This window comes from Emydura macquarii, unplaced genomic scaffold (genome assembly GCF_026122565.2).
Source record: "Emydura macquarii macquarii isolate MOO-44397 ecotype Brisbane River unplaced genomic scaffold, CSIRO-AGI_Emac_v2 contig_1253, whole genome shotgun sequence".
In the NCBI taxonomy this organism is placed as follows: Eukaryota; Metazoa; Chordata; order Testudines; family Chelidae; genus Emydura; species Emydura macquarii.
Genome location: NW_027131390.1, coordinates 97376559 through 97401512, shown reverse-complemented (window position 1 = coordinate 97401512; position 24954 = coordinate 97376559). Strand labels below are relative to the sequence as shown.

Sequence of the window (24954 nt, the reverse complement as noted above, 5' to 3'; positions counted from 1 at the left end):
CTTATTATAATGTTTTTAAAGAGTTCCTTGTATATTTTTTTCTTTGTTGATTAATTTCTTTTTGCCAGTAAATCTGACAGAACTCTGTGACTGGGGCTTCTATGTACTATGATACTACAAACATTAATGCTCATTCTAGAATGCTGTTTCTTAAGAAAATCATAGGTATTTTTAAGGTCTGATTTTAAACATCTTCCTTTAAAGATAGTGGGTCAACTCTAACTGATTTCAACTGGAAAAGGATCCAGGGTAAAATTTGAGTTGGGAAAATCAATGGGACTTAGACTTCTAAGTCTTTAAGTAATTTTTTAAAATGAGACTTAATTATTTTTGAAAATTAGACCCAAATCTTTAATTTATACACTTGAAATATTGCTGCTTTCTTCAAGGTTTTAAAATTTAACATTTTTATGAGATTCCCCACCCACTGTTCAGTATGCTATTTTGGTGTTTCGGCAATCATTGCACAACCTTCATAGAAGACAGCTCCCAGTCTACATATTTGTATTTTACTGTACAGGATCCAACAAAGGAGAAGCGAAAACCAAATCAATAAAGAAAAACATCCCCTTAAAAAGGCTTCCAAATCAATGCCCTTAGTTTTCTTATTTTTCTAGGATGCAAGTGGGCCTTCTCCATTTCCCTTATGCAGCAGATTGGGGAAGCAGTAACTTAACCAAATTTCTAAGGCTGTTATTTCAGTACAACCAAACTTATAGCTAGAAAACAAAGTCACCAGGGCCTAGATCAGGCTAGTGAGAGGGGGCCTACAGCCTATAGCAACCAGCATGGCTTCCAGTCCCTTCTCTTTCCTCCTCAGCTTTCTTTTCCTATTTATGAATAGCCTCAGCCTCCAGGCAGAGTAGGGTGCTTCTTGATTGTGCCCAGGCTCTTTCGAATGTAAGCTGCACATTGTCCCTTAAAGGGGCTGTATACCTCACTAGCATTTTGTTACCCCTCTCAGAGTTAAAAAATAAGCCAGTTTTGTATATATGAGTCTGATTCTCTGCTCATGGTTATAAATCTGGTATAACTCCACTGAAGTCAATGGGGTTAGACAAATTCTTATGCTTCATCCATCTATAAACCTGTAGCTAAACACCCACTGCAATCTGCAGCTGTTCAAAGGCTATGCTGACAGCATTCTTTCTTGACTCCTGATCATTTCATTCTTCATTCAAAAGCTGTACCGTATCCCAATCATAAATTAGCATGAATCAGACTGTACATCCTATCCAGACCTAATGGTTTCTGTGCAGCAAAAAGTTTTATAACCCTCTTTGAAATAGCATAACTGAATGCTATTCCCTGTACGGCCACATCAACACAAACAGCTTCTTTTACCATTTAGAAATAGTCCTTCAGCAATGCAGAATACTATCAGTTGGTTCACTGAACCATGCACAAGGACTGAAGATTGCACTTAGACTTTACTTACCTTAGGATATGGATACTGCTTTCCTTTGGGATACAGACCGCCAGTAAATCGAGGAATAACCATATTTGGTACCAAAGTGTCATTTATCATCAGGAATGCCAACCTTTCTCCATCTGGGGACCACCAGTGCGCAATGTGAGAGTGAAGAAGCTCCTCTGAAAGAGAAGCATATTCTTGGGAATCCATAAAAGTAGCTATTAAGTGATTTAGATTACCAATTCATTCATTTGCATTTTATATTGTTTCTATGCTTTCTTGCAATGCAGCTGTTGTAATTATAAAGAAATATTGAAAATTATCCTGGATTGATATTGCCTGAATATCAAGGCACATTACAGGCCAAATTATGTGTTTTTACTCAGCTGAGTATTCCCAATGATATCAATGGAATTACCTGCATAAGTAAGATGATTATAATTGCCTTATATTTTGCTCTAGCGTCATTCTATCCTGTTTTTTATGTTTCATTCTTTTTTTAATGATCTGCACCAATTAAATGTAAAGGTATTTTTAGCACTAGTTGCATTCAATCCAGTTATTTATGATTTATTCTTTAATTTGGGGAAAACATTTCAGTTTTATTGAATCCCATTTTGCAGGAAATATTTGATTTTTGGATTTTATTCTGTTTTGGAATGGATTTTTTTTTCTTCAAATTACTGAATTCCCTGCCAGATAAAAAATCCAGTTCATGCCAGCACTAGATCTGACTAATTTAGCTCTTTTTCTTTCTGCTTGTGATCAGACTTTGATTTTTTTTAACTAGCACATTTGCTACTTGTATTTTTTTCAGTGTGTGTACACAAATTTCAGATGTGTGTCTGGAAACCCAAATCTGGGGTATTCCCAAGATGTCCATTTGGAATATTCACTAATTGCTGTTCATCTGTGATCGATTATCTGAGTTATATAATATTTTTTCTGCTCCCTGATTGGATAATTGAAACCTTTTTATAAAGGAAAATAATAGATAATAAATGGGAACAGCAATGGCGTATAGCAAAGATTTTTTTTTGTTCTAAAACACTACTGTTTGCATTTAAAAATGGGTATTCACACAAAGAACAGACACTCCTAAATATTTCTGTAAAGCAAAACCCAGGAACATGAGTATTTGTGAATTGCAAATGAAAAAGCCACACAAAGAAGGTCAAAATGCATGGCTAATCAGAATTTATCAGAATGTCCATTAACATAATGGTGCAGTATTCAATCAGCTATATGTCTGATGCTACCACACAATATTTCGTCTACATCTACGGCTTGTAAAGTGCCGCTTAAATTAACAAGTTACCTAGGAAAGAAGAAAAAAGTCAATAATACCGTAAAACAGCCACGTTGTTTCTCTGGGATTCGTGCCTGGAAAGGCGCCCATGTGCACCCTCTTACCACTCTTAAAGAGATGGGTGTGGGAGGGATGGGGAATCAGTGTCTTTCATGGTACCATAACCTAATCCTAGGAATCCTGAAGACCTCTCTCTGGGAGCAGGACCTGCAACAGAGCTATGGGGCAGAGGATGGATTGCCTGGGAGTGGGTGGAATCACTTCACAGAGGCCTCACAGAGCTCACTGTCTCAGGCTCCTCCCCTCCCCAAGGCTGTATAACCTTTGCTGGATATTATCTAATCCACAGAGTCCCCTCTGTGGGTGCGGGAGTCCCTCACAAAGTGGCTTCCTGTGGCTGTACTGACAGGGATTAACGAGGAGGAACGGAAGCAGTAAACTGGAAATACAGGACCTCTACATCCATGTGCCTGGCTTCCTTAATATTACATTGAGGAAAGGTTGTGGCCTTGCTGAAAATCAACCTCCACATTTTTTTTGGAGAGGTTAATGGGCCTGATTTCCAAACCTACTTATCCACTTGCATGCAAAACTGCACATGTGGATAGCCCAGATGTCGCTCCCTTCCCTCCACCCCAGTTTAAACGGTAATCAGCTGTTTAAAACGTTTAAATAGCTGATTACCATTTAAATGGTTAACCTTTTACATCCCTAGTGGATACAAACATGTATTTGCCAGTGCAAACAGTCACGTCCCAGTGAGTTTTGGGAATGGAAATTCTAACTCCTCTGAGAGCACATGCTGGAATTTTATAGTGCACCTTCAAAGTGTGGGCACATGTATGTGCACACGTTATTTTACATACACACATGTAAACCTCAGATAGAGTACCAGCAGGAAATGTAACCTTAATATATGTGATTTCAGCTAGTTACTTATCTTTCTTCCTTACCATTTTTATTTCTCATCCAGTCTCTTAATGCTTATGTAAGAAAGTAATCTGTAGTGTCAACAATTCTGTTTATCTTTAATAAAAATTTAGTTTCTAAAAATGCACAGCAAACTTTTTTTATAACGGATCATTTTCTGAGATGCACAATCAAGTTGAAATTGAAAAACACCCCATTGGAATGGCATGAATGACAGAAATTCGTTTTTTTATTCTTCTGTTACTGTATACAAATACAGAGGCCCTTTGCAGTCAATATACTTATTATACTATGCTAATTTTAACATATTTATTTCTCAAACAGTATCTGGTCTTAACAATAATCCAGCTTTCCATAAGGATCTATGATAGCCTTAGAATCTCCGAGTTCACTCCCTATTAACTAAGAGCCAGATTTTGTAATCCTTACTTACACTGAGTGTTTCCTTAGCAATAAATTAAATGACGGGCCAGCACAGTCATAGGAACAAGATCATGCTAAAAGGCCAGTGTTACATGCTAGAGCTCCGAAGTTTGTCTGTTATCAACTTCACCCCAGTCCCGCCAGAAATCTGACTCTCTTTCCCCAATTTCACTCATCACACACCACTATCTCTTAGCCTTGTGAATTGGTTCACTCACTACTATGCTACCCACAAGTATATATGAGTAACCTTTACCCATGTTTAGTATAGTACAATTGACTTCACCGGGGCTTCTCTTATGCTAGACTTTGCCTAGTCATTAGGTGGAGCCTCCCTCTCCCTCTCATACGGCCCAAATAAATGTCAGGCAGAACTGCAGTCAGTGGCTGATCCTTAATTTCTCCCCACGGTGCATGCTGCCCACAAAGGGGTGGAGACCTGGCAGAGCCAGAGCTGGTCAGCTGCCTGGGGTGGAAGGTGGGAAGGAATATACTGCACTCCCAAAAGGGGTGCAGTGTGAATCCTGAGATCTCCAGAAGTCATTCAGAATTACCTTTGGCACAGTGCAGCTCCACACTGCCCCCAATCCAGGGTATGTCACATAGGCTCCCCTCTTGTGAGTATGTGCTATTCATCCTAAGGTTAGCAGAATTTGGCCCAAAGTTGCCTAACAAAGTGTTGAATAACCATGAATGTGACCTGAGCAATACTTTGTTTTAGCAAAAATGTCATCTTCTATGTCAAATTTAATTAACTTTATATGCTTAAATACTCCAATTTATATGCAATCGTATTAGATTTGCAGTATCTGACGTGCATTTAAAATGATCTTCCATGCGAAAGATGCCTCTTCTCTCTAGTTTTGAACTTCACTGACCTATTAAAATACTTACAAAACATTAATGGAATCCGTTAAAACCTTGAGGTGGGTAATCTTTTGAATACAGGCATTTAAACTTCTATAGAATGCAAATTACCATTCTTATTTCAGAGAGTCCATTTGAGCTGGGGTTTTCGAAGAAGCCTAAGTGTATGTCTACACAGCAACTAGACACCGGTGTCTGGACCATGCCAGCCAAGTGTGACTTGGACTGCAGGGCTGTTTTATTGCTGTGTAGACTCTCTGGGACCCTCCCACTTCACTTCTAGGGTCCTAGAGCTCAGGATCCAAAGTCTACACAGCTGTGAAACAGCCCCGCAGCCTGAGCCGCCATTGCTGCTTCCCCCTTCCTCTCCCAGAGTCCAAGTCAGCACAGCATTCTTCGCTGTGTAGACATACCCAAAGGGAATGATGTGCTCAAACCGCTTTGAAATTCCCAGTCTCACTGTACTGCACCACTGCACTCCAAAAATACTCTGATCCCTGCCCTATATTTAACTCTCATGGAAAACTTTACATTTATATATATATATGGTGTTTAATATATTTGGATGTTTTTTAAACTGATATTTACATGTTAAGGCATTTGCAGCATAAAAAGCCATATGAGCTGGAACTGAAATGTTTGGTGTTAATGTCATAATCTTTTTCTTGTGTTGGAGAAATTGAAAATGAGAGTAGATTTATTTAAGTTAAACATACTTGGAGTGCAGAGAGAAATGCGACATATTATGGTGCAGTTGAAAGCTGCAGAAACTCTAGGAAGTTATGGAGTTTTGTGCCGAGGCAGGTTGGCGTATATAACAGTAAGGATCGTTTGCCATCTGGAGCAATTTCTTTAAAATGCACAGGTGTAACCTATGTTGATCTTAAATGAAGGGGAAACTCCAAGTTCATGCAGTTTTGGAATAAGAAAGAGAGTTGCTCATTTAGGCTCTCCAAACACTCAGTTGGACTTAAGCATGTTGCTTAAAGCTGTGCATAACCTTGGAGCTTTGCTGAAAGAACTGGATTCTCCTACACACAAACTGAAGTGAGGAGATAAAAAAAAGTCACCAACTAGTCCCCATCCTAGGGCTTTCTAATGTTCTTTTCTCATTCCTTCATGAGGATAACTATGTCATAGTACATTTTATATCAACATTATTTAAAAAAAACCAAAAACATTCAGCTAAATTCTGCCCTGATTTACGATTAGTGTAAATCCAAAGTAACTCTAATGTCTTCAGTTGAGTTATTCTAGATTTACATCAATGTAGGTAGGATCAGAATTAGACCTACTGGACAAAATTCTGCCCTTATTTACATACATGCACCCTAATTGATAAGGGCGCTTCCCATATGTAACACAATTTGGCCCTTTCAGGTTCTGCAAGTATTGCATATTGTTTTGGATGAACAGTCTCTATATACAACAAAATGAGTAATGCATATGTCTGTGTGTATCATGCCAGAATATTAGTATTCCATGGGATATATCATTATATAATAAATGTGAAAGACTAGCCTTAAGATGCATCAGACAAATTAGTAGACTTTTAGAAATTATTCATTATTGTGGAATATTTAATTTTAGAATTGTTGTATTGAAGGAGGTGATGGGTTATGTTTCCATACAGATCGAGTGAGCAAAATATACAGAATATTCATAAAGCCACTGACTGAAATCCTGGCTGCACTGAAGTCAATGAAAAAACTCCCATTCACTTCAATAGCGACAAGATTTCACCTTCTGTTCATATACATTAACTAATCTTACTCATAAAATAAAGGCTGTCTGGGTTGACAATAACCTCTCCCACTCTACAAAATATAACTATATGCAAACCAAGTTGTGAGTCAGTATAAAATATGAGCAAAGATCTGAAGGCAATTTTGCAAGAAAATAAGAAGAGAAAAAGCAAAACAACTTCAGATAGCATTGTCCTGGAATGAATAGTTTTCTCTTGTAGGCTTTGTACAAGAATCTTTCCCCTGTATTAATAAACAGCTATATTTGTCCACCTTACCTTCATATAGCCAGTCTGCAATTCCATTAAAAATGATTCCTTCTTTTCCTGAGGACGTCAGTCGCAATGAGCTACTCTTTACATCAGGTTGATAGTAGATGTTATTTTCAAAAATATAAATCTAGATTAGGTAAAAGGAATAAAAGGGGAAAATAACAAGTTGGTAGACATAAATAAATATATTCATGCCAGTGATAGAAATACAATTTCCACAGTTTCAGAACAGTCTAAAGAATAATTCATCATAATTTTCATTGAAATCTCTTTAGACATTCTGGTATTGTCAATTTCTAAGAAACTTTTAACACTCATGCTGACCTGAATACTTTCTTTTTAACTATTATACCAACTCAAATATTTCTACTCCCTTCAGCAAACTTTCCCACAATCTCCAGACCCACACAGGTTGTAAAAAGGCTAAAAAGCCAGTTTTTTTTTTTTTACAATGATCTAGATTATGAAATATTTTGTTAATCCGATTTTTATCCCGCACAAATATCTTGATTTCCATGTATGAAAATAGATATAGCTCTATAGCTATAGATTATAAATATAAATTACAGACACAGATCACTGGTGTAACATTACACATGTGAAAGAAGTAAAAGAAGAATGAGACCAAAGAGCTGAACACTGTTTGAGTCTCTCTATGCTCTTATACTGTGCACGTCATAGGTATCTGAACTTCTTACAGAAAGCACACCATAATAATGACGCTCCTAATGTCAAGTTTGGCTTCCTTATTCTTTCCCTGTAGGTATCTGCAAAGACTTTTATTTCTTTTTACTTATTTTTCTTCTCTCCATTATTTTCACCCCCACCCTTCAACGGCAAGAAAGTAGGGAGAACACAGGCAGAAATTAGAATATTTTGGCAAGTGGCTGAACTTTAACTTCAAATAAGATATCTTCTGCCAGTAATTTGTCCTGGCAGCCGTGAATGGGGAGAAGGCTCCAACTGCCTTAAGCTGTCAGTGGTTTTCTCCTTCCTCAATGCTAAAATATAGCGCACTCTAACATGTCCTGGATTTAACCCAGTTGAGGAAGGAGAAGCAGGAAGAGGCCTGCAACTGTTCTTTTATAATATCGTCCTTTGCTATATCCCAGCCTACCCCAGCATTTTTTATTAGAGCTGAGATTGATCTCTCAGAAAAGAGAGCTGCCATGGGCTGACAGGGGCCATGACTCATCTGGAGGGAGGGATCCACCTTTCTGAAGCCTGTTAATGGCCAGCCCCCTCTTTCTGTCCACATCCCTCATCTTGTATCTTATTCCTTTGTTGTAGTGACATTCAGGGAAAGCTACGTGACAGAAGTGAGTCTTACACGTTGCTCTGATAACAGAGAGTTTTGAGGCTGTTTTCATCTTATTCATTCTCACTCCATTGCTGTTGCTAGTGGTAAACCACAATGATATTTAGTTCAGCCTCCTGGTTTATTCTGATGTATCTAGGAAGTAGATGAAGGAGCTAGTGGGTAAACAGCTGGGAAGGGGCAGAAGGGTCTAACCACTTTTTATGTACTCTAAGGCTAAGTTTCAGGTTTAGAATGCTATGGCACTAAGATGTGCAAGGAAGAAGGAAACAGACCAGGAAAGAAGAAATAGAACAGACAGTGAACCTGGTAGGTTTATATGATGAGGGTTTATAATGGAAACAATGACACAACCCTAAGTATAGCACTGTGTACTTCAACTACTACAGAACACTCGTCCAAGTAAGCACATCAAACCTGTCTTCTACTCTCTATACTAACTTCCCAAAAGTTTTTGAATCAATTTGATTAATAAGTCTCAGTCCTGTATTTCAAAGGTCTCCACAGCCTGGGCCCAGATATCTAAAAATTTGCCTAAAGCTCTGAGATGAAGACCATAGTTGACAGCTCTGTTCCTCTGGCACAATGGAACTCTCTACAAGAAGGGTAAAGCTCATCTGGGTGGGAGACAAAGAACTTTCTCAGGGACTGGTCTGAGACTATGGAACGAACTCCCTGAGGAACTAAGGACCGTCACAAACCGCACCACTCTCTACTCCCAGAGTAAGCCACATTTCTTTGACCTTGGTTTCTCTTGCATAAATAAATAGCAACGTGCATATTTATTTAAAAAAATTAACGAAACAAGACGCTCTACTGCACATGCTTCTTCCCTTGGGAAGAGGAAGAGAGAACAACCAACATGTGACTGATGTTAGTCACATTACTTCACACACTTCTGGAAGGCACTCAGATATGCTGTTGATAAGCATGGCATAAGAACCTGTATAGAACAGAACAGAATACAATAGAATTCTACTTCCTTTCTCCTATTAGACAGGGTCCTCCTCTCTGCTTTCAAATTCTTCTTTGGGAATGATCTATCCCTGGCTCCCTCTTTCCCACCTGATATTAATAACAAACACACACCACTGAAACTAACTAACAAACAAACAAAAAGAAAAGGAAAATGTGGAATTACAGCTGATGTGAATTCCTGTAATAAAACTTCTGCTAAGCGGATTTTCCCAATTCTTTAATTTTTCTGTTCTCCCTCCCTCTCACCTGTTGTCAACATTCAGATTTGCCCTAATTGTAAACTCCTCAAGGTTTATCATCTTGTTTATTTTTACAGTGCCATAGCCAGGTATGTGTTTGCCAAGCAAACAATAATAAATAATATTAACAACAACAATTAATAAGAACGTGTATGCACCATAATAGGTTTACAGGCAGGAAAATGCAGATAACATAGCAACAGAAAAACAATGCACAATAGAAGTTTTGATGCAAACATCGCTCAGTGGTTGCTAAATTGCAGTAAATGCATTTCCATAAATCATCTAAAAGGAATTTATCATATGCTCTCGTGAGAGAAATACCAATCTAAGGTTAAGTATTGTTGACCTTATCACTGCTTTCCTCTCCTATTCCCAATTATCAGTTGAAACAGATTTCCCTAAGCATCCTTACACTACAGACCTTTGTTGATATTTAATAATATCTGTATCAGGATTTCTACTTTATAAAGCAATAAGATGAAGAGTTTCATACCACGAGCACTGAAGCATGATTTAGCTATTATTAGGAACAAAGGGTGACTTGGGACAACGTTACTTTATGGTCAGAAATTCAAAACCCCACGTGAATTCAAACTTGAAGTAAAACTAATTGATGAAATGTTTTATGGTTTCAGCAGACACATAAATTATGTAAAAATATTGACCAGTAATTAAATTTATATTTGAAGAACTGAGATTGGATGCCATTCAGAATTGCTATGAACCTGAAAAATATGACCCAACTTTAAAGCCCGGAGAAGATATGGAGTAAGAATTTTGATGATGACAACTTTTTGAAGAAGGCAATGATAGACACTGTAATCAGTGTATATTTCTAAAAAAAAATAATGAGAACTTAATGTTTTTTCTGGAATAAAGAAATGAACATAAGGAATGTTAGGCAAGGTGGCTTACTTAGTTTTTTTTAAGGAAGCCTATACGAAATAATATCATTTTGTCAAATGGCTGCTCTTTAAGACAGTTAAAAGCATTTATTTATCCCAGGATAGATCCCCAGGCAATGTAAATGGGTGTGGCTCCAATATCTAGCACTGTTTCCAATGGAGCTATTTACACCAGCTGAAGATCTATCTCAGTATAAAGAAATGCTTTTAAACTGGCTAAAAGAACAGTAACTTGGAAAAATGATTTTATTTCATTCAGGCTTCTTTGATCAACAAGTTCAATCTTGTCCATTATTGTAGAACAATAATAAAGACAACCTATTAACTGTATTTCTATTTTTCTTACCATTTAGGTTGTTTCTGTCTCAGACTGTGAAAACATCTTCAATGTCTGGGCGCTGTTCTGAAAAGCTTTCATTTAAACACTGCTCTGTCAGTCAGAATGCAGGATTAAGAACTACTTTTATAAACGAACCATAAAAAGGGTCTTTAATCTTGTTACTACGATTTAGTATGTGTTGCTAGTTACATATGATACATTGCACGTAAGTAAATACCTCACAAGGAATATCCAGTTGTTGGTTCCATTGATCACATAGTTATTAATTCTTACTCATTAATTATTTAACGAAGTGCCCCCATCCCCATCCTCCCTCACCACACAACCAACCCTCTGTTCATCGTTCAAACATTCCCACAAATGTCATAGTGTAATCGCTCATCACCAATCCCCCATTCCTCTTCATTGCTCCTGATGTTAGACTCTCACAGTCGTGAAATCTGTGCCTATCTTGTTCCCTCGGGAAATTCTTTCTCCCCATTGCACATGAGGGAGTGGAGCTGCTGGGGACCTGCACCCTCCCTCCACCCACTTGCTCACTGCTAGACTCCAGGCCCTAGGGATGACTTTACTTGTTAGCTAAAAATGATGAGACTGTGTTACCCTTCACACTGAATGCAATACAGATATTAACATATTAAGCAGGATTTAAACCCATGACTTTGAAGATCTAAAATCAACAACCTAGCCTAAACATGCTGCCTTCTACCATCCCCTCCACTGCCTAGGCTGTGCAATGCTGTGCAGGAATCAGTCCCAAGAAATACCTTGGAATAAATCACCATTAAGTTCAGTCATTCAACCCCAGCCTGTAACGTTGAGCACTTGTTATAATTCATCTGGTGTCATTTTGAGTTATAGGGGCCCATAAAACGTGTTTGAAGCCAAAGAAATTACTCTATGCAGATTTCTTACACATATGTAAGAAACCAAAACCGCAGTCATTAGCTTTAAGATTTTTCACACTGAGAGCATTTATTTTTACAGATCAATTGACCACATTCCACCCCTTGAAAACAAGGCCTTTGAATGAAAATGTTCATATCTGCTAGCACAGCAAAGCAGATAGCATAATTACAACAACATTAGCATTAAATCAATTAGTAGTAACCTTAACGTGGAAGCTGATAACATAGGTCTTAATCATGGCTTTGCTATAAGCCTTGAACAAAGCTACATTGGTATGGTGTCCCAGGAACAGTCAATGACTCTAGAAGCCAGGGTCTACCGCCTGTTTTTTTTTCTAGTCTGTGGGGGAAGTGCATTGTGCCAGGTCTAAAGTACCCTGCCTAGTGCAGCATAATTCTCCTGACATGCCCCACATGACCACTTGTGGAACTAGCAGCTGGCACAATTGAGCAAGTTAGTGCTTTATTCCCCTTTGTTCAGCTACACAAGCCAGCCACAATCTAGCCGACAGTTATGATTATAGTAAGAATAGTAATGTAATTTCCTAGGACAACTGAAGGCTGGAAAATGAATGTAATGCAGATTATTTTTTGTTCATTGATGCACTGCATAATATAATAAAGTAAGTGTATATAATACTCAGCAACAATGGATAAAACCATCTGCAATGTGTCTTGCAACCAACTGACACTGATCATCAGCTAAGTGTCTTGGTAATGTGCTTCTTTAAAATAGTTCCAGCAATTGAAAGCAGGCGTGATGAATGCAATCAAATGGGAATCCACTTCCTTATAATTTCAAAGTAAAATTGAGTTCTAACTGTATGGGAATGAACGTATTAATTTGCTTCCTGACTGTATAATTATGCAAGTGTGAACTGCCATTTGGAGAGCAAGAGTACTGGGAATTATTTTGCGTGGCATGAATGCCACAGCAAAGAGTAGATGTGGGTAGCAATACTGAAAATCTCAAGCATTCAAAAATCATAAACCAGTAAGGTGATCAGGTAACAAGTATGAAAAATCATGATGAGGGTTGGAGGTAATAGGTGTCTATATAAGACAAAGCCCTGAATATCGGGACTATCCCTATAAAATCAGGATATCTGGTCACTCTATGAACCAGGCCCCAGAAAAGCATGATATTGGCTTAAAAAAACAAGACATTTTGTTTTCTTTTGCTTTGCTCTTTGGATTTTGAGAATTTACATTGGAACTGTGCAGGAAACAGTTTTCCTGTCCCACAAAATTTTTGAGATTTCAAAAAATTCTCCTGTCCCGAATTGATACAAAAAGGTGAAATCTCAAATACTTGTGCAAACAAAATATCTGAAAATAAATTTGGTTTGGGTCAATCAAAATGTTTCATGTAAATAACATCAACATATTTTGTTTAGATTTTGACCACTTTTTCTTTTTAAAAATATTCTAATTAGGTTACATTTTGAAATGAAAAGTCATTTAGAACTAGAAGCCCAGAATGTTTTGTTTTGAAATGTTGAAACACACACATTTCAACAATTTCGACATATTTTTCAAAGTGTTTTTTACTTGAAAAATTTGTAAAAACCAATGCTTTCCCACAAAAAAATTTCAGTTTTGATCAATCAGCATCTTCTGTTAAAAAATATTTTGTTGCAAAATCCCTGACCAGTTCTACTTTACGTTGCATACAAGTCACATTTTCAAGCTTTCCTCTGCAAACACAAGGTCTGGAAACCTCTTTTATTATTGTTATTACTTATTATTATTTGCATTGCTGTAGCACCTAGGAGTCCCAGTCATGCACCAGGGCCCCATTGTGTTAGGAGCTGTACATTTTTTTAAATAAGAAACTCAGATTCTCATTTAATCACAAGCCTCCATGAGGTGAGGCTTGAAGAAAAACATGAAATATCACAAGACTCATGATAAAATCATGAGAGTTGGCAACTCTAGTAGTTGGTAGACTACACCGTAATCTGAGGTCTGACTGTAGCATAGGTAGATATGCCCATGCTAGCTTTATCCATGCTAACTTTACCCATGCTAACACAGCTAATAATATCAGTGTAAATGTGATGCCATGGGCTAGAAATGGAAATATGTATCTAGGGTCCCTGGAGGGCTGTACAGCCAGTGCCTCCATGTCTATACAGATATTTTTAGCCATAGTACCTAAATTATAGCTAGCAGACCTATTTCTACCCTTACTGCATAGCCAAACCCTCACTTAGCGAAGATTTGGGGGGCAGGGACTACCTTATTGTTCTGTGCAGCACCTAGCACAATGGGGTTCCGGTCCATGACTAGGGTTCCTAAGTGCTATAGGAACACAAATACATACATAAATAATAAAAGGCAAGCCAATCCTGCAAACATACACATGCTTCATTTTACTTATGTGAATCGTCGGGACTATTCAAAGTAGTAAAATTAAGCATGTGTAAGTGTTTCTAGAAGCAGGGCCTTGGTGCATACTCCCTCCTTTACTCAAAAGGGTCATGTCATGTATTTTAACATCGTCCCTTGGAGTATTATCTCTAGAAGGGTTTGTGGGTATTGCTGACGTTCACATCACTAGGCGTATATTGACGGGTTTTTCTTAATACATCCTCATGTCCAATAATTAATATTATGGTTTTACAGGCATACACTGAACACTAAAACTTGCTGACCACAAGTACTGCACCGTTCAAAATTATTAGAAGAGGAATTGCTAAAAGTATATCAGAGAGATATTCTCATAAATTCATCAATGGCTTTTTGCCTAAAATGCTTTCCCAGCTTTTAGGCATGATGATAAGAAAATAAATTGAAAAAGGCACCAGGTGGAACCAGGCTACGCTATCTCACCTGAAAATTGCATTACTATTTTTTTAATGGCTTCACACCATCCCCTTTAGTATTTTTGGGCATATAACACTGAGTGAATAAAAGTTCAATGTGTGTAAATATCAAACTCTAGCCTCAAAGTTGCACAACCTATTATTTTATTAGAGTGTTATTTGGCAAACCTATTGATTTTCAAATGTAATAAGCCAACAAAATCTATAAAGTGTTTAATTAAATCTTTGCCCTTAATGAAATGCATCTTTAGGAATAATTTGGATTAGTAAGAAATTAATTTCTGATAATCAAATTTATTTTAATTTACTGTGAAGAATTGAAGATTCTGTTAACTTTAATGTTTTATATGTGACACTAATGCTTTTCCCCCTTCTGCTGCATCTTGTTCAGCTCCTAAAAAAATCTCCGTTAATCCCTCAAGTAAATTATCTTCTTTCAAAACACTTGTTTTACGGCTGTTTTATGTTGGTTTGTAAAATGTTTCTCAATATCTAATTATAAAACATTCTAAGGCCTAATTCCTTTGTGCAGTCCACCCAGTCCAGATAGTTAGGGCGAGGTAACAGGCAGTTGTGCAAAGGTGGAAAAATCTTCTCTTACAGCTGTGAAGGCTAATCTAGTGATAATACCTGGAGTAGCTCCTGTGCCTTCTTAATTACTTCCACCAGTGCAGGAGGAAAGAGAGGCTCCATGTAGAGGTAGAATCTCCAAACATACCCCCAACCCCTCTTTCAGTTCTGCAGCTGCCCTGCCTGCAGCCCCCTGTGTATTTCAGAGCAGGGTGTTTGTATAGAGCTGGATTTTGTGCTATGGTGAGGATGTACACCTTTCTCCTAGTTGCACTGTCAGCAGCTCCTTTTTCCCACCCTGTGGCCACAGAGGACAGGGCTGGATTTACCCTGAAGAGATCTGCACGTGTTTCAGAGACATGTCTGTGCTGCAAAGTTTGAATCTGCCTTTAGAAACAAATCCAAACTTGCTTGAAGTGCAAGGGTGCTCCATTTCAGCCCACTATAGATGTACATACAGCTCCATGCGTACTCCTTACATTACTTATCTCATTCACTTCATCGGGATGATGGACATCAGCAAAGGTTCCAACATCAGGCACAGAGTGCAAAGTTAAGCTGCAGAGAAGAATTTCCCAAAAATTAAGGGTGAGGGGTTGGAACTAGTGCTTTAGTTTAGACCTACTTCTAATACTTTCGCTTTGGTCTAGAGTGTAATAAATAAATAAATAAATAAATAAAGGTTCTGATAATAATCAAATAGAATTCTAGCTAGCACATCCTTTAAGATTATCTGAGTATTTATCATAACGTCACTGGAAAACTAACCCTGATCACAGATGGATTAACATAACAGGATATCCTATTCAAAGATAATGGGTGAATTTTTCTAATGACTTTTCCATAGTTTGTCTTTGACCAATTTGCATGACTTCATAATTGATCACAACAGGACAAGGAGAGTGCATCGTCAAAGATAATAAAAATAGACACTGCAAGCTGTGAGGGTCAGTGGGTTCTGCAACAACAATTTACTCTGTGCACACTAGTTTTAATAGCCTCCTGAAAAGATAATAATACCAATTGCCAGTGTCTTGTTTTGGGGAGTCAACAGCAGTCCAGACCCATGAAAACAGAGGTTTTTCACATGCTACAAAATATAAAATATGTTAGTACCTCTGGCATACTTACAATGCTGAAAAATAGTGACATTGTGGTTAGTGAGACTGGGAAGATTGATTAAATTTCTCCATACCCTGGACTTGTTTGTGCTCAGCTAAAGTCCACTGTAAAAGTTTATTTTTTCCCAAAAAATAATTTTTTCTGTGTTCTTAGCCTCCGTGTGTTAAAGTAAATCACTGTTATAAAATTAGGGAGGGGTAATTATGTTAGAAAGTATGTCTGACTACCTCCCAAAATTAAAAGGAAACGGATCACAAAAAACCAGTTTACAAGCACATTTAAATTTTATTATTTTATTTAAGAATTTGTGTTCTCTGTACATAGCACCATGCAAGATCCATGTGAGAATTTCAACATTTGCCACTAATCTTTAAAGTTAATCACACTCATGTATATCTACAGTGCAATTGGAAGGTGTGACTTCAGCACTTGTAGACATATCTGAGTAGGGTGACCAGATAGCAAGTGTGAAAAATTGGGAAAGGGATAATAGGCACCTGTGTATGACAAAGTCTGAAATATCAGGGCTGTCCCCAGGGCCATATTATCCATTAGGCACAATAGGCACAGTGTCTAGGGCCTATGAAACTTTCAGGGCCTACAAAAAAAATTTTTTATATATATTTTTTTATTTTTATTTAAAAAACTATTTATTAATAGCTTAAAATCAAATCAGTTATTTCAGTCGGGGGGCCTACGAAGGCAAGTGTGCCTAGGGCTTACGAAGGTCTTTAAACAGCCCTGGCTGTCCCTATAAAATCAGGACATCTGGTCACCCTATACCTGAGCTATCTTTGATCTAGCTTACAATGGAAGAGAGGAGCCTCAATACCTTTGAGGAACTGGGCCCATATGCTGAAATCATAGAGAATTTGTGGGCAATTGGCATGCCAGTGATCTGTACCTAGCTCAATCTCTCAGCATAAGGTGGGAGAAGGGTACAGAAGCAAGAGGTAACTGCAGCCCAAGGTTACAGCAGCCACAGTGCAGCTCCCTTAGTGTTTCATTGTCTGAAGGAAGAGATTTCCTCACTGACTCCCACAGAACTCCCCATGCCCAGTTCTTATTTGGGCGACTTGCTGACCAAGACTTACACTTATGTCTTTCTTGCCAGGAAGAACTCATACATTTCTAACTTCAAACTCAAGTACTTCTCTAGCTCCTCACAACACCCCTGTGAGATGGGGTGAATAGATAGAGCCTGTAACAGGGTGGTTTACCTCCTTATGGGCCAGGAGGGTGGGAAAAAGCAAGCTTTGTTCTGGAATAGTGCCCAGCAGGCAGGTGCTGGGAATCCGCCAAGCCAACTGGCTAGGACCAAGTGATTGGGGCTAATGACTACCAGCCGAAGGATATAAAGGCAAATAGGTCCTGTGGACCCTCACAGACTGGAAGAGATCCTCTTTAGTAAGTTGCTGAAGGCCAAAGGACACTACAAGATAGGTGGGGAACGGGAAAGGGGAATATTACTTTACGATGTTATTCCATGTTTACTTTATTTTATGTTGAAGAATAAACTGAGCCCAGATGCACGGGCTATAAAGTTGGAAGTGGCCATTTCATTGTGACAGTCTAGTGATTGAGTCCACCAGCTTACAGAAATCTAACGGACCACTGGCATTATACAAATAATACATGATAAACAAAGGCAGCATTATTTGTTGTCACACACCAGCATTGTGCTTGATGTTGTAGGAGATACAAAGACACAGTTGTTTCACAATATCCCATCCTGAAGGGTAAACTCATGTGCTTAACTTTGTCTTCAATGCCCCAATTCTGCAATGACATGTGAACAACAAGAATAGAACAAACACTGGGAGATCCAGATGAATATTTTTCTTTTGTTTCAATAAAAATGGAAGTAGTAGTAGTGACGTATTTAAATGGCTTTGCATCTGAAGGCATCATGGAAGAAATGGAATGTCTAAAAAGAAGGTGGGATCACTGGGAAAGAAAGGAAAGTGGGAAAGGGATACAAAAGGAATATGAGCCTGACACCATTAGCTGAGTGAAGAGGACAAAGTGCAATGTGGTAAGAAACAAGCAGAGACTGAGAGGCAAAGTTGGAGTTGTGCATAGCTTTGGTAACTAGTGCAGTTATCTTACCTTTGATTCAACAGATGAGATGCAAGAATAGGAGAATCAATAGGGAATAACATTGTTCAAGAGGAAGGATAGGAAGATTATTTTGGTTGCTGGATTCTGGGTAGACTGGAAGCAAGCAAGATGGAAACAGGGAAGCCAGAGAGAAAGGGGTTGTTGTAGTTAAGGTGGGAAATAAACCCGGCAGAGGAAAATGTTTTAACTGCAAGGACAGTAGGAAGTTGGTCAGGTTTTCTTTATGTATTCTAGAGAAAAATAATAGACCCAACAAATTTTGCAAAAAATAAAATTCCCTATAAGTTATAAAGAGATCATTTAAGAGAGCTACATCACATTTAATTGTGACTACTACATTATTACTGCTATTTAATATTACTATTTCAAAAGCATCTAGAGGACCCAAATGAGGTCAGGGCCCCACTGGACTTAGCACTATACAATCATAATAAAAAATAAGATATTACACTCAAAACAGATAAGACAAATAAGGGAGATGAAAGGAAATGAGCTACCAAGTGGCTAAGTGACTTGACCAAGGTCTCACAGCAGGTGAGTGCAGAACTTAGAACAGGACCAGGCGTTCAGACTCCAGTTCAGCATCTTATCCACAGGCCCATGTTGCCTCTCTTTTTGCTCCTTACAGGATGAAAGCTTCACTGCGCTGCAGCTGTCTGGAACAAGTGTGGCCATTTACATCCTGCATGCATTCCCTGGTTAACCTACACCATTATAATTGCTGATGAGTACAGCTGAGCTACAAGTCCATCACATCCTAAGTATACTGTAAGTTCCACCTCTTTTTCTGGTGATACTCCCATATAATTAGTTAGATAATTAATTTTTCAAAAGTTTCAAGATGTTTTTCTCTCTGGGCCTGTCTCATTTGTTCTTTTTCGTGTTTAACCATATAATATTAATAACGGCCATATCCTGCATTCCTTTGATAGAACAAATGAAGCCTGCAGAGCCCACACATGCTAACACACTTCAACAAAAACAGTTTTCATATAAATAAAATAAAGATCCCATATTTTAAATATTTACAAGTCAAACCTTTTATCGTGTGCCTTGGATACAAGACAACTCTATCTAGACCTATAACCACTTTTGAGGCATCGACCTAGGAGCAAACTGGAACAAAACGTTTAGTTTCTAAGGCACATACAATTTTGATTGAAAAAGATCTTGATAAGAAAACAACCCAAATGAAAAGACGGAAGAGAAATCTGGACAAAGAAATTGATCTGGTTGATGGGTCTCCATATGGGAAAGGGCACATACATCTTCAATTTGTGCAGCTCATAACAAATTTTGTTATTAATTATTCTATAGATGGCATTTGACTCCAGTTAACATCCCTCATATTTTTGCTACCAGGGAGGCACTCTGTTGGAACGGTTATGGGGAAAGGGAAGCATATTTGCACATGTGGTAATTGTGTGCAGGAATTAGATAGTTTTGGGAGAAAATTATTAAAGAGGTTCATCTTATAACAAAATGCTGCCTTCTAGAGATCCCCTGACCTGCTTATTTAATGCTTCAGTAACGGATCTGCATTTTAAACAGAAAATTAATTTCTTTTTTATTGTTAGCAGCAAGACTTTGTATTGTATATTATTACAAAAATGTGACTTTTCGTTCCATGGAATTGTGGTAGTGTAAAAGATGGTCTGCCCTTGTAATGAGAAAGTTTCCACACAAGAGAAGCTCCAAAAAGAGAATTTAGTAACCCCTTTTTAAGAGTGCTCAGAAGAGGAGGGATCCTCAGCCAGCAAGCCAGAATCTTTAGCCAGGTTCTTTGAATATTAACCTGATCCTGAATAAGTAATAAGTAATGTACGATGTAGTATGTTAACACTTGATTGTAACTTTACCTAATAACATTTTTTTTTAAATCCAAAAACCAAAAATCAACATCACCCACCTCACATTAAAAACAAGCAGAAGAACAAAAATATTCTTGGTTTGCCAGTGCATTTTATCAGTCTAGCTTGAAAGGTCTTTTGGAAAGAAATCGTGACTTCTTCAAAGTCTTCTACTGTGGTGAGCCCATGGTTGGCACGTAGGGCCAGACTGTGGCTCAATTTGCATACCTGGGTAGGGGAGTAAGGTCATTGCTCCAGGACCTGTAACAAGAGCATGTTCCACTGCTATGTTCCACCTGCTGGCTGAACATAGGGGTGGAAAAGGGCAGGGAATGGGCAGAGCCTTGATTTCCCCACACACAAACACACAACATGTACAGCTACAATACGTATAAGGATGCTGTAGGTTACATCCCTCTGGAGTAGTGGACAAGTGAAGAAACAGGTTGTGACTCTGAGTCACAATCCGCTTCCAAGGCCATGACTGTGACAGCACATCAACATGCTGCTCCATGTACAGCGCTCATGGCAAACCCACAACTGACCCCTAAAAGTAAGTAAGTAACAGATAAGGATCTAGTAAATGGCATGGGTCCTGTTTGTTTCAAGTGGAATTTTTGGGAGAATAGAAGGGAGCCTAAATTCCCATCTAATTAGTAGGGTTCTGCATGGATGATACAAAAGTAGCAAATTATTTCTGGAGGCTTCTGACATAGTTCAGCCCATTCCCAGTTTCTGGTTTAGACATGTGGTACGGAAAATGGCATAGAAAGTTCACTGATGGAAAGGTCTGTGTTTCTCTTGATTTACAAATAATATTTTGAACCAACTGTCCTCAAATTCCAGGCAAAATTAAAATCAGGCCTCTGGAGCTCTATGACACCTGCAAATGTCACTTTGCAAACCTTGCAGTAAAGATGGTGAAATTGGTTCTAATCTGTGCAATGTTACTTAATTTTCCATCATTTTCTAACTCACGGTTTCGAAAAATTCTGCAAATTGCTCTAACTGGAAAAACCAAAGATTAGTTTCTATTGGTTAACACAAAAGTTGTCTGGTCAAGCAGCAGTAACCAGACATTACAGTTACAAACACGTTTATAAAGACCTAACTTGGCATTTTCTTTCACACCTTATGTTTTCCCACAGCTCTAATAGACACATACTTGTTTCTAAACAGAGATGATTCACTGATTTTTTTGCCCTCACTTATGGCATATACTTTTTGTCTGCTCTCCTGCCCCAAGGTTCTGTCAGTGGAGTACCGTGGGTCTCCAGGGCCCGGGGGCCACGCCTGCATTTATACCTCCCACCAGGCCTCCCACCAGATGATGCACACACACACACACACACTGCACACACACCCACACACACACACACGGTCTGTACCTGAAGGAGGACACACACACACACACACACACGCTGCTTACCTCCTCCTGCATGGAGGCCTTTTGTGCACTCATTGTGGCGGTGGAGCCCAACTGTGGCCGGGCTCTGCCGCCCCTCATCCCCCCACACTTACCTGCTGCGTAGCGTCCAGTCCCGCAACCCGGCACCAGTTTGGGCAGAGCGGCCTCAGCCCCTGGCTTGGGGGGCAGTTGGGTGCTGGGCCGGCCCTTCATGATGCACAGGGGTGGGAGGCACAGGAGTCCCTGAGGAGCGGCTGCTCCCCTCCTTCCCCGCCCAATGACCCTCTCAGTATGACTCTGGGTCCTGTTAAGAGAATTCATTCATTTCTACCTTGATGGCTTCACTTACCACTATCCAATGGACTCTGTAATATGTATGTTACTGCTTCTTAATTACATAGAGATCTGACAAGAGAGCCCTGCTAAATGGCTGCTCCATCTGATATCTATCTAACCAGGTCAGGTGTGTGCTTGGTGATGTATTTACAATCTAACCTCCTTCCAGTGCATTTAGGTAAATCTGGGGATCAAATCCACCCAGCATATCTTGTTCTCTTAGCCTTCCTGGCAACATTATGGCCCCTAATGTCAAAACCTACACTTTGGACCTCTCAATTTTTAAGTATCAACTGTAGTAATTAAAAATATACAACCCAAATAATATTCTACATTACTAGACACACAGTCCCTGATTGCTTAGGGCCACCTATTCTAGCAAAGTTATTTGGAATTTTTCCAGTGACTAAAATCTTTGATTTAAACACATTTTTAGGCTCCTAGGCCCTGATCCAGTAAAGCACTTAAAGTGCTTAATGGCTTTGCTAGATTGGGGTCTGGAGGATGACAATTTCATTTTGCAGCAACTTTCAAGATTTCAAAATTTGCTTTAATTCCACATTGGAAAGAAAACAAGCTCTATCAAATGTTCTTGCAAAAACAGAATTGTGTCGAAATGGCCTTTTTTGTACTGAAACCTGAGCTTCTCAATTTGGGGAGGGGTGGGTGGCCTGGTGTCCAGGGCACACTGGCCTGGGAGAGACTCAGGTTGATGGCCCAGCTCTACCTGATTCAGAACAGAGGTTTTCATACCAAAATCACAGAGCAGGGATTTGAACCTGGATCTGTCCCAGGTTAGTACCCTAACCACCAGACTATAGAGTGAGGCAATCTTGCTCTCCTCCCAGCCCTCCCAAGAAATTTAATTTAGTCAAAAATGTTCTGACCAGCGCTACTACTGAAGAGCACAGAGCAGTCAGGACCTCTAATGAATCTTGTGTGTCTGTGAAGTTTTGTTCTAACTCCATCTTCTTGTTTCTCATAGGCGTATGAAGCAGAGTCTCTTCGCCACCTGTTTCTTGCACCCTATTGGATGCTAACTGTGGGTGAGTTTTCAACCCAGTGGCCATTTCACCATTTCCATAAACATGAACGTAGTGCACAGCAGCATACCTGGTATACATGCAGTCATGCTGAGAAACCAAATTACTTGGTATTGCCTTTTGGAAATCTGCATCTCTACTGACAAGACAAAGGGCCAGTATGTGATATGATTGCTCAGACTGACTAGAAACGTACACTGAAAGAAGCCCCATTGAAATTGGTTGGGCTACTCACAACGTTAAGTGTTACTGTATATCCCTGTCCCGCACTCTTTCTCTGTCTAGTATACTTCGATTGTGAGCTCTCTAGGGCAGGGACTGAGAGCTGCATTTTGTGGTCTTCTATGTCTGCTTTGCACCTCTCTGGCCTTGCAAAATGGCCATGTCAAGAGGATGGCAGTGGAGAATTCTCTTTATGTAGGGAATATAAATAAAGGTGGGAAAAAGCAGTTAACTGGTTTGAATGGATATTCTGTTAAAGTGTTTGCTAAGGATCACACACTGTGCCGCATAACTGAAGGGAAATAAAGTTTGAAAGGTTTAAAAACTTTCCTAACCTCATCAGAATTAGAAAAAAAAGAAAAGATATTTTTTACATCAATGAAAATGTCAAATAAGGATACCAATGTAAAGTGAAGAAGTTTTCTTATGTTATGCTTAGGTATCTTTATAATAATCATTATCATTATAATAATAATGTTTCTTTGCTTGCTTCTTTGCTAAAAATTTACTATTCTTCTGATCTGCTTTGCTAACTGCCAGGTAGTGGCAGAAAAGTATATTACAATAAGGGATAGAAATGTATTACAAACCAAAATTGTTTTTTTACATGTGTACATACACACACACACACACACACACACACGTGTATATATTTATTTATATAATATATATATTTTATATATTAGTCAAAATATATTTGTGTGTGTATTTGTGCATGCATGCATATATATACACACAGAATGGTGAAGTATAAAGGTTTTATAAGCACGAATTTGGAATGGTCATAGTACTTATGAGTGGCTTTGACAATTGTGAGTTACGCAGGCCTTTCCAAACAAAATCATAGAATCATAGAGTTGGAAGGGACATCAGGAGGTCATCTAGTCCAACCCCCTGCTCAGAGCAGGACTAACCTCAGCTAAATAATCCTAGCGAGGGTTTTGTCAAGCCACAGCTTAAAAACCTCTAAAGATGGAGATTCCACCACCTCCCTAGGTAACCCATTCCAGTGCTTCACCACCCTCCTAGTGAAAAACTTTTTCCTAATGTCCAACCTAGACCTCCCCCACTGCAACTTGAGACCGTTGCTCCTTGTCCTGTCATCTGCCACCACTGAGAACAGCCTAGCTCCATCCTCCCTGGAACCGCCTTTCAGGTAGTTAAAGGCTGCTATCAAATTCCCCCTCATTCTTCTCTTCTGTAGACTAAACAAGCCTAGTTCCTTCAGCCTCTCCTCGTAAGTCTTGTGCTCCAGCCCCCTAATCATTTTTGTTGCCCTCCGCTGCACTCTCTCTAACTTCTCCACATCCTTGTTGAAGTGGGGGGCCCAAAACTGGACACAATACTCCAAATGCGGCCTCACCAATGCCGAATATAGGGGAATGATCACTTCCCGTGATCTGCTGGCAATGATCCTCCTAATGCAGCCCAATATGCTATTAGCCTTCTTGGCAACCAGGGCACACTGCTGACTCATATCCAGCTTCTTATCCACTTTTACCCCCAGTCCTTTTCTGCAGAACTGCTGCCTAGCTCATCGGTCCCCAGTCTGTAGCTGTGCATGGGATTCTTCCGTCCTAGGTGCAGGATTCTGCACTTGTCCTTGTTGAACCTCATCAGATTTCTTTTGGCCCAATCCTCCAGTTTGTTTAGGTCACTCTGTATCCTATCCCTATCTTCCAGGGTATCTACCACATCTCCCAGCTTAGTGTCATCTGCAAACTTGCTGAGGGTGCAATCTACCCCATCCTCCAGATCATTGATGAAGATGTTGAACAAAACCGGCCCCAGGACCAACCCCTG

General features: G+C 39.1%; 1 protein-coding gene across 1 annotated transcript in view; it reads right to left on the bottom strand.

Moving 5' to 3' along the window:
* Positions 1–24954, bottom strand: part of DPP10 (dipeptidyl peptidase like 10) — a 397481-nt gene that overhangs the window by 63994 nt on the left and 308533 nt on the right. Inside the window, exons 8-9 of the mRNA XM_067549556.1 lie at positions 6967–7087; positions 1439–1593 (exon numbers count right to left, since the gene is read on the bottom strand). Of these exons, the coding sequence (XP_067405657.1) occupies positions 1439–1593; positions 6967–7087 (276 nt within the window). The remainder of the gene's footprint in view (positions 1–1438; positions 1594–6966; positions 7088–24954) is intronic.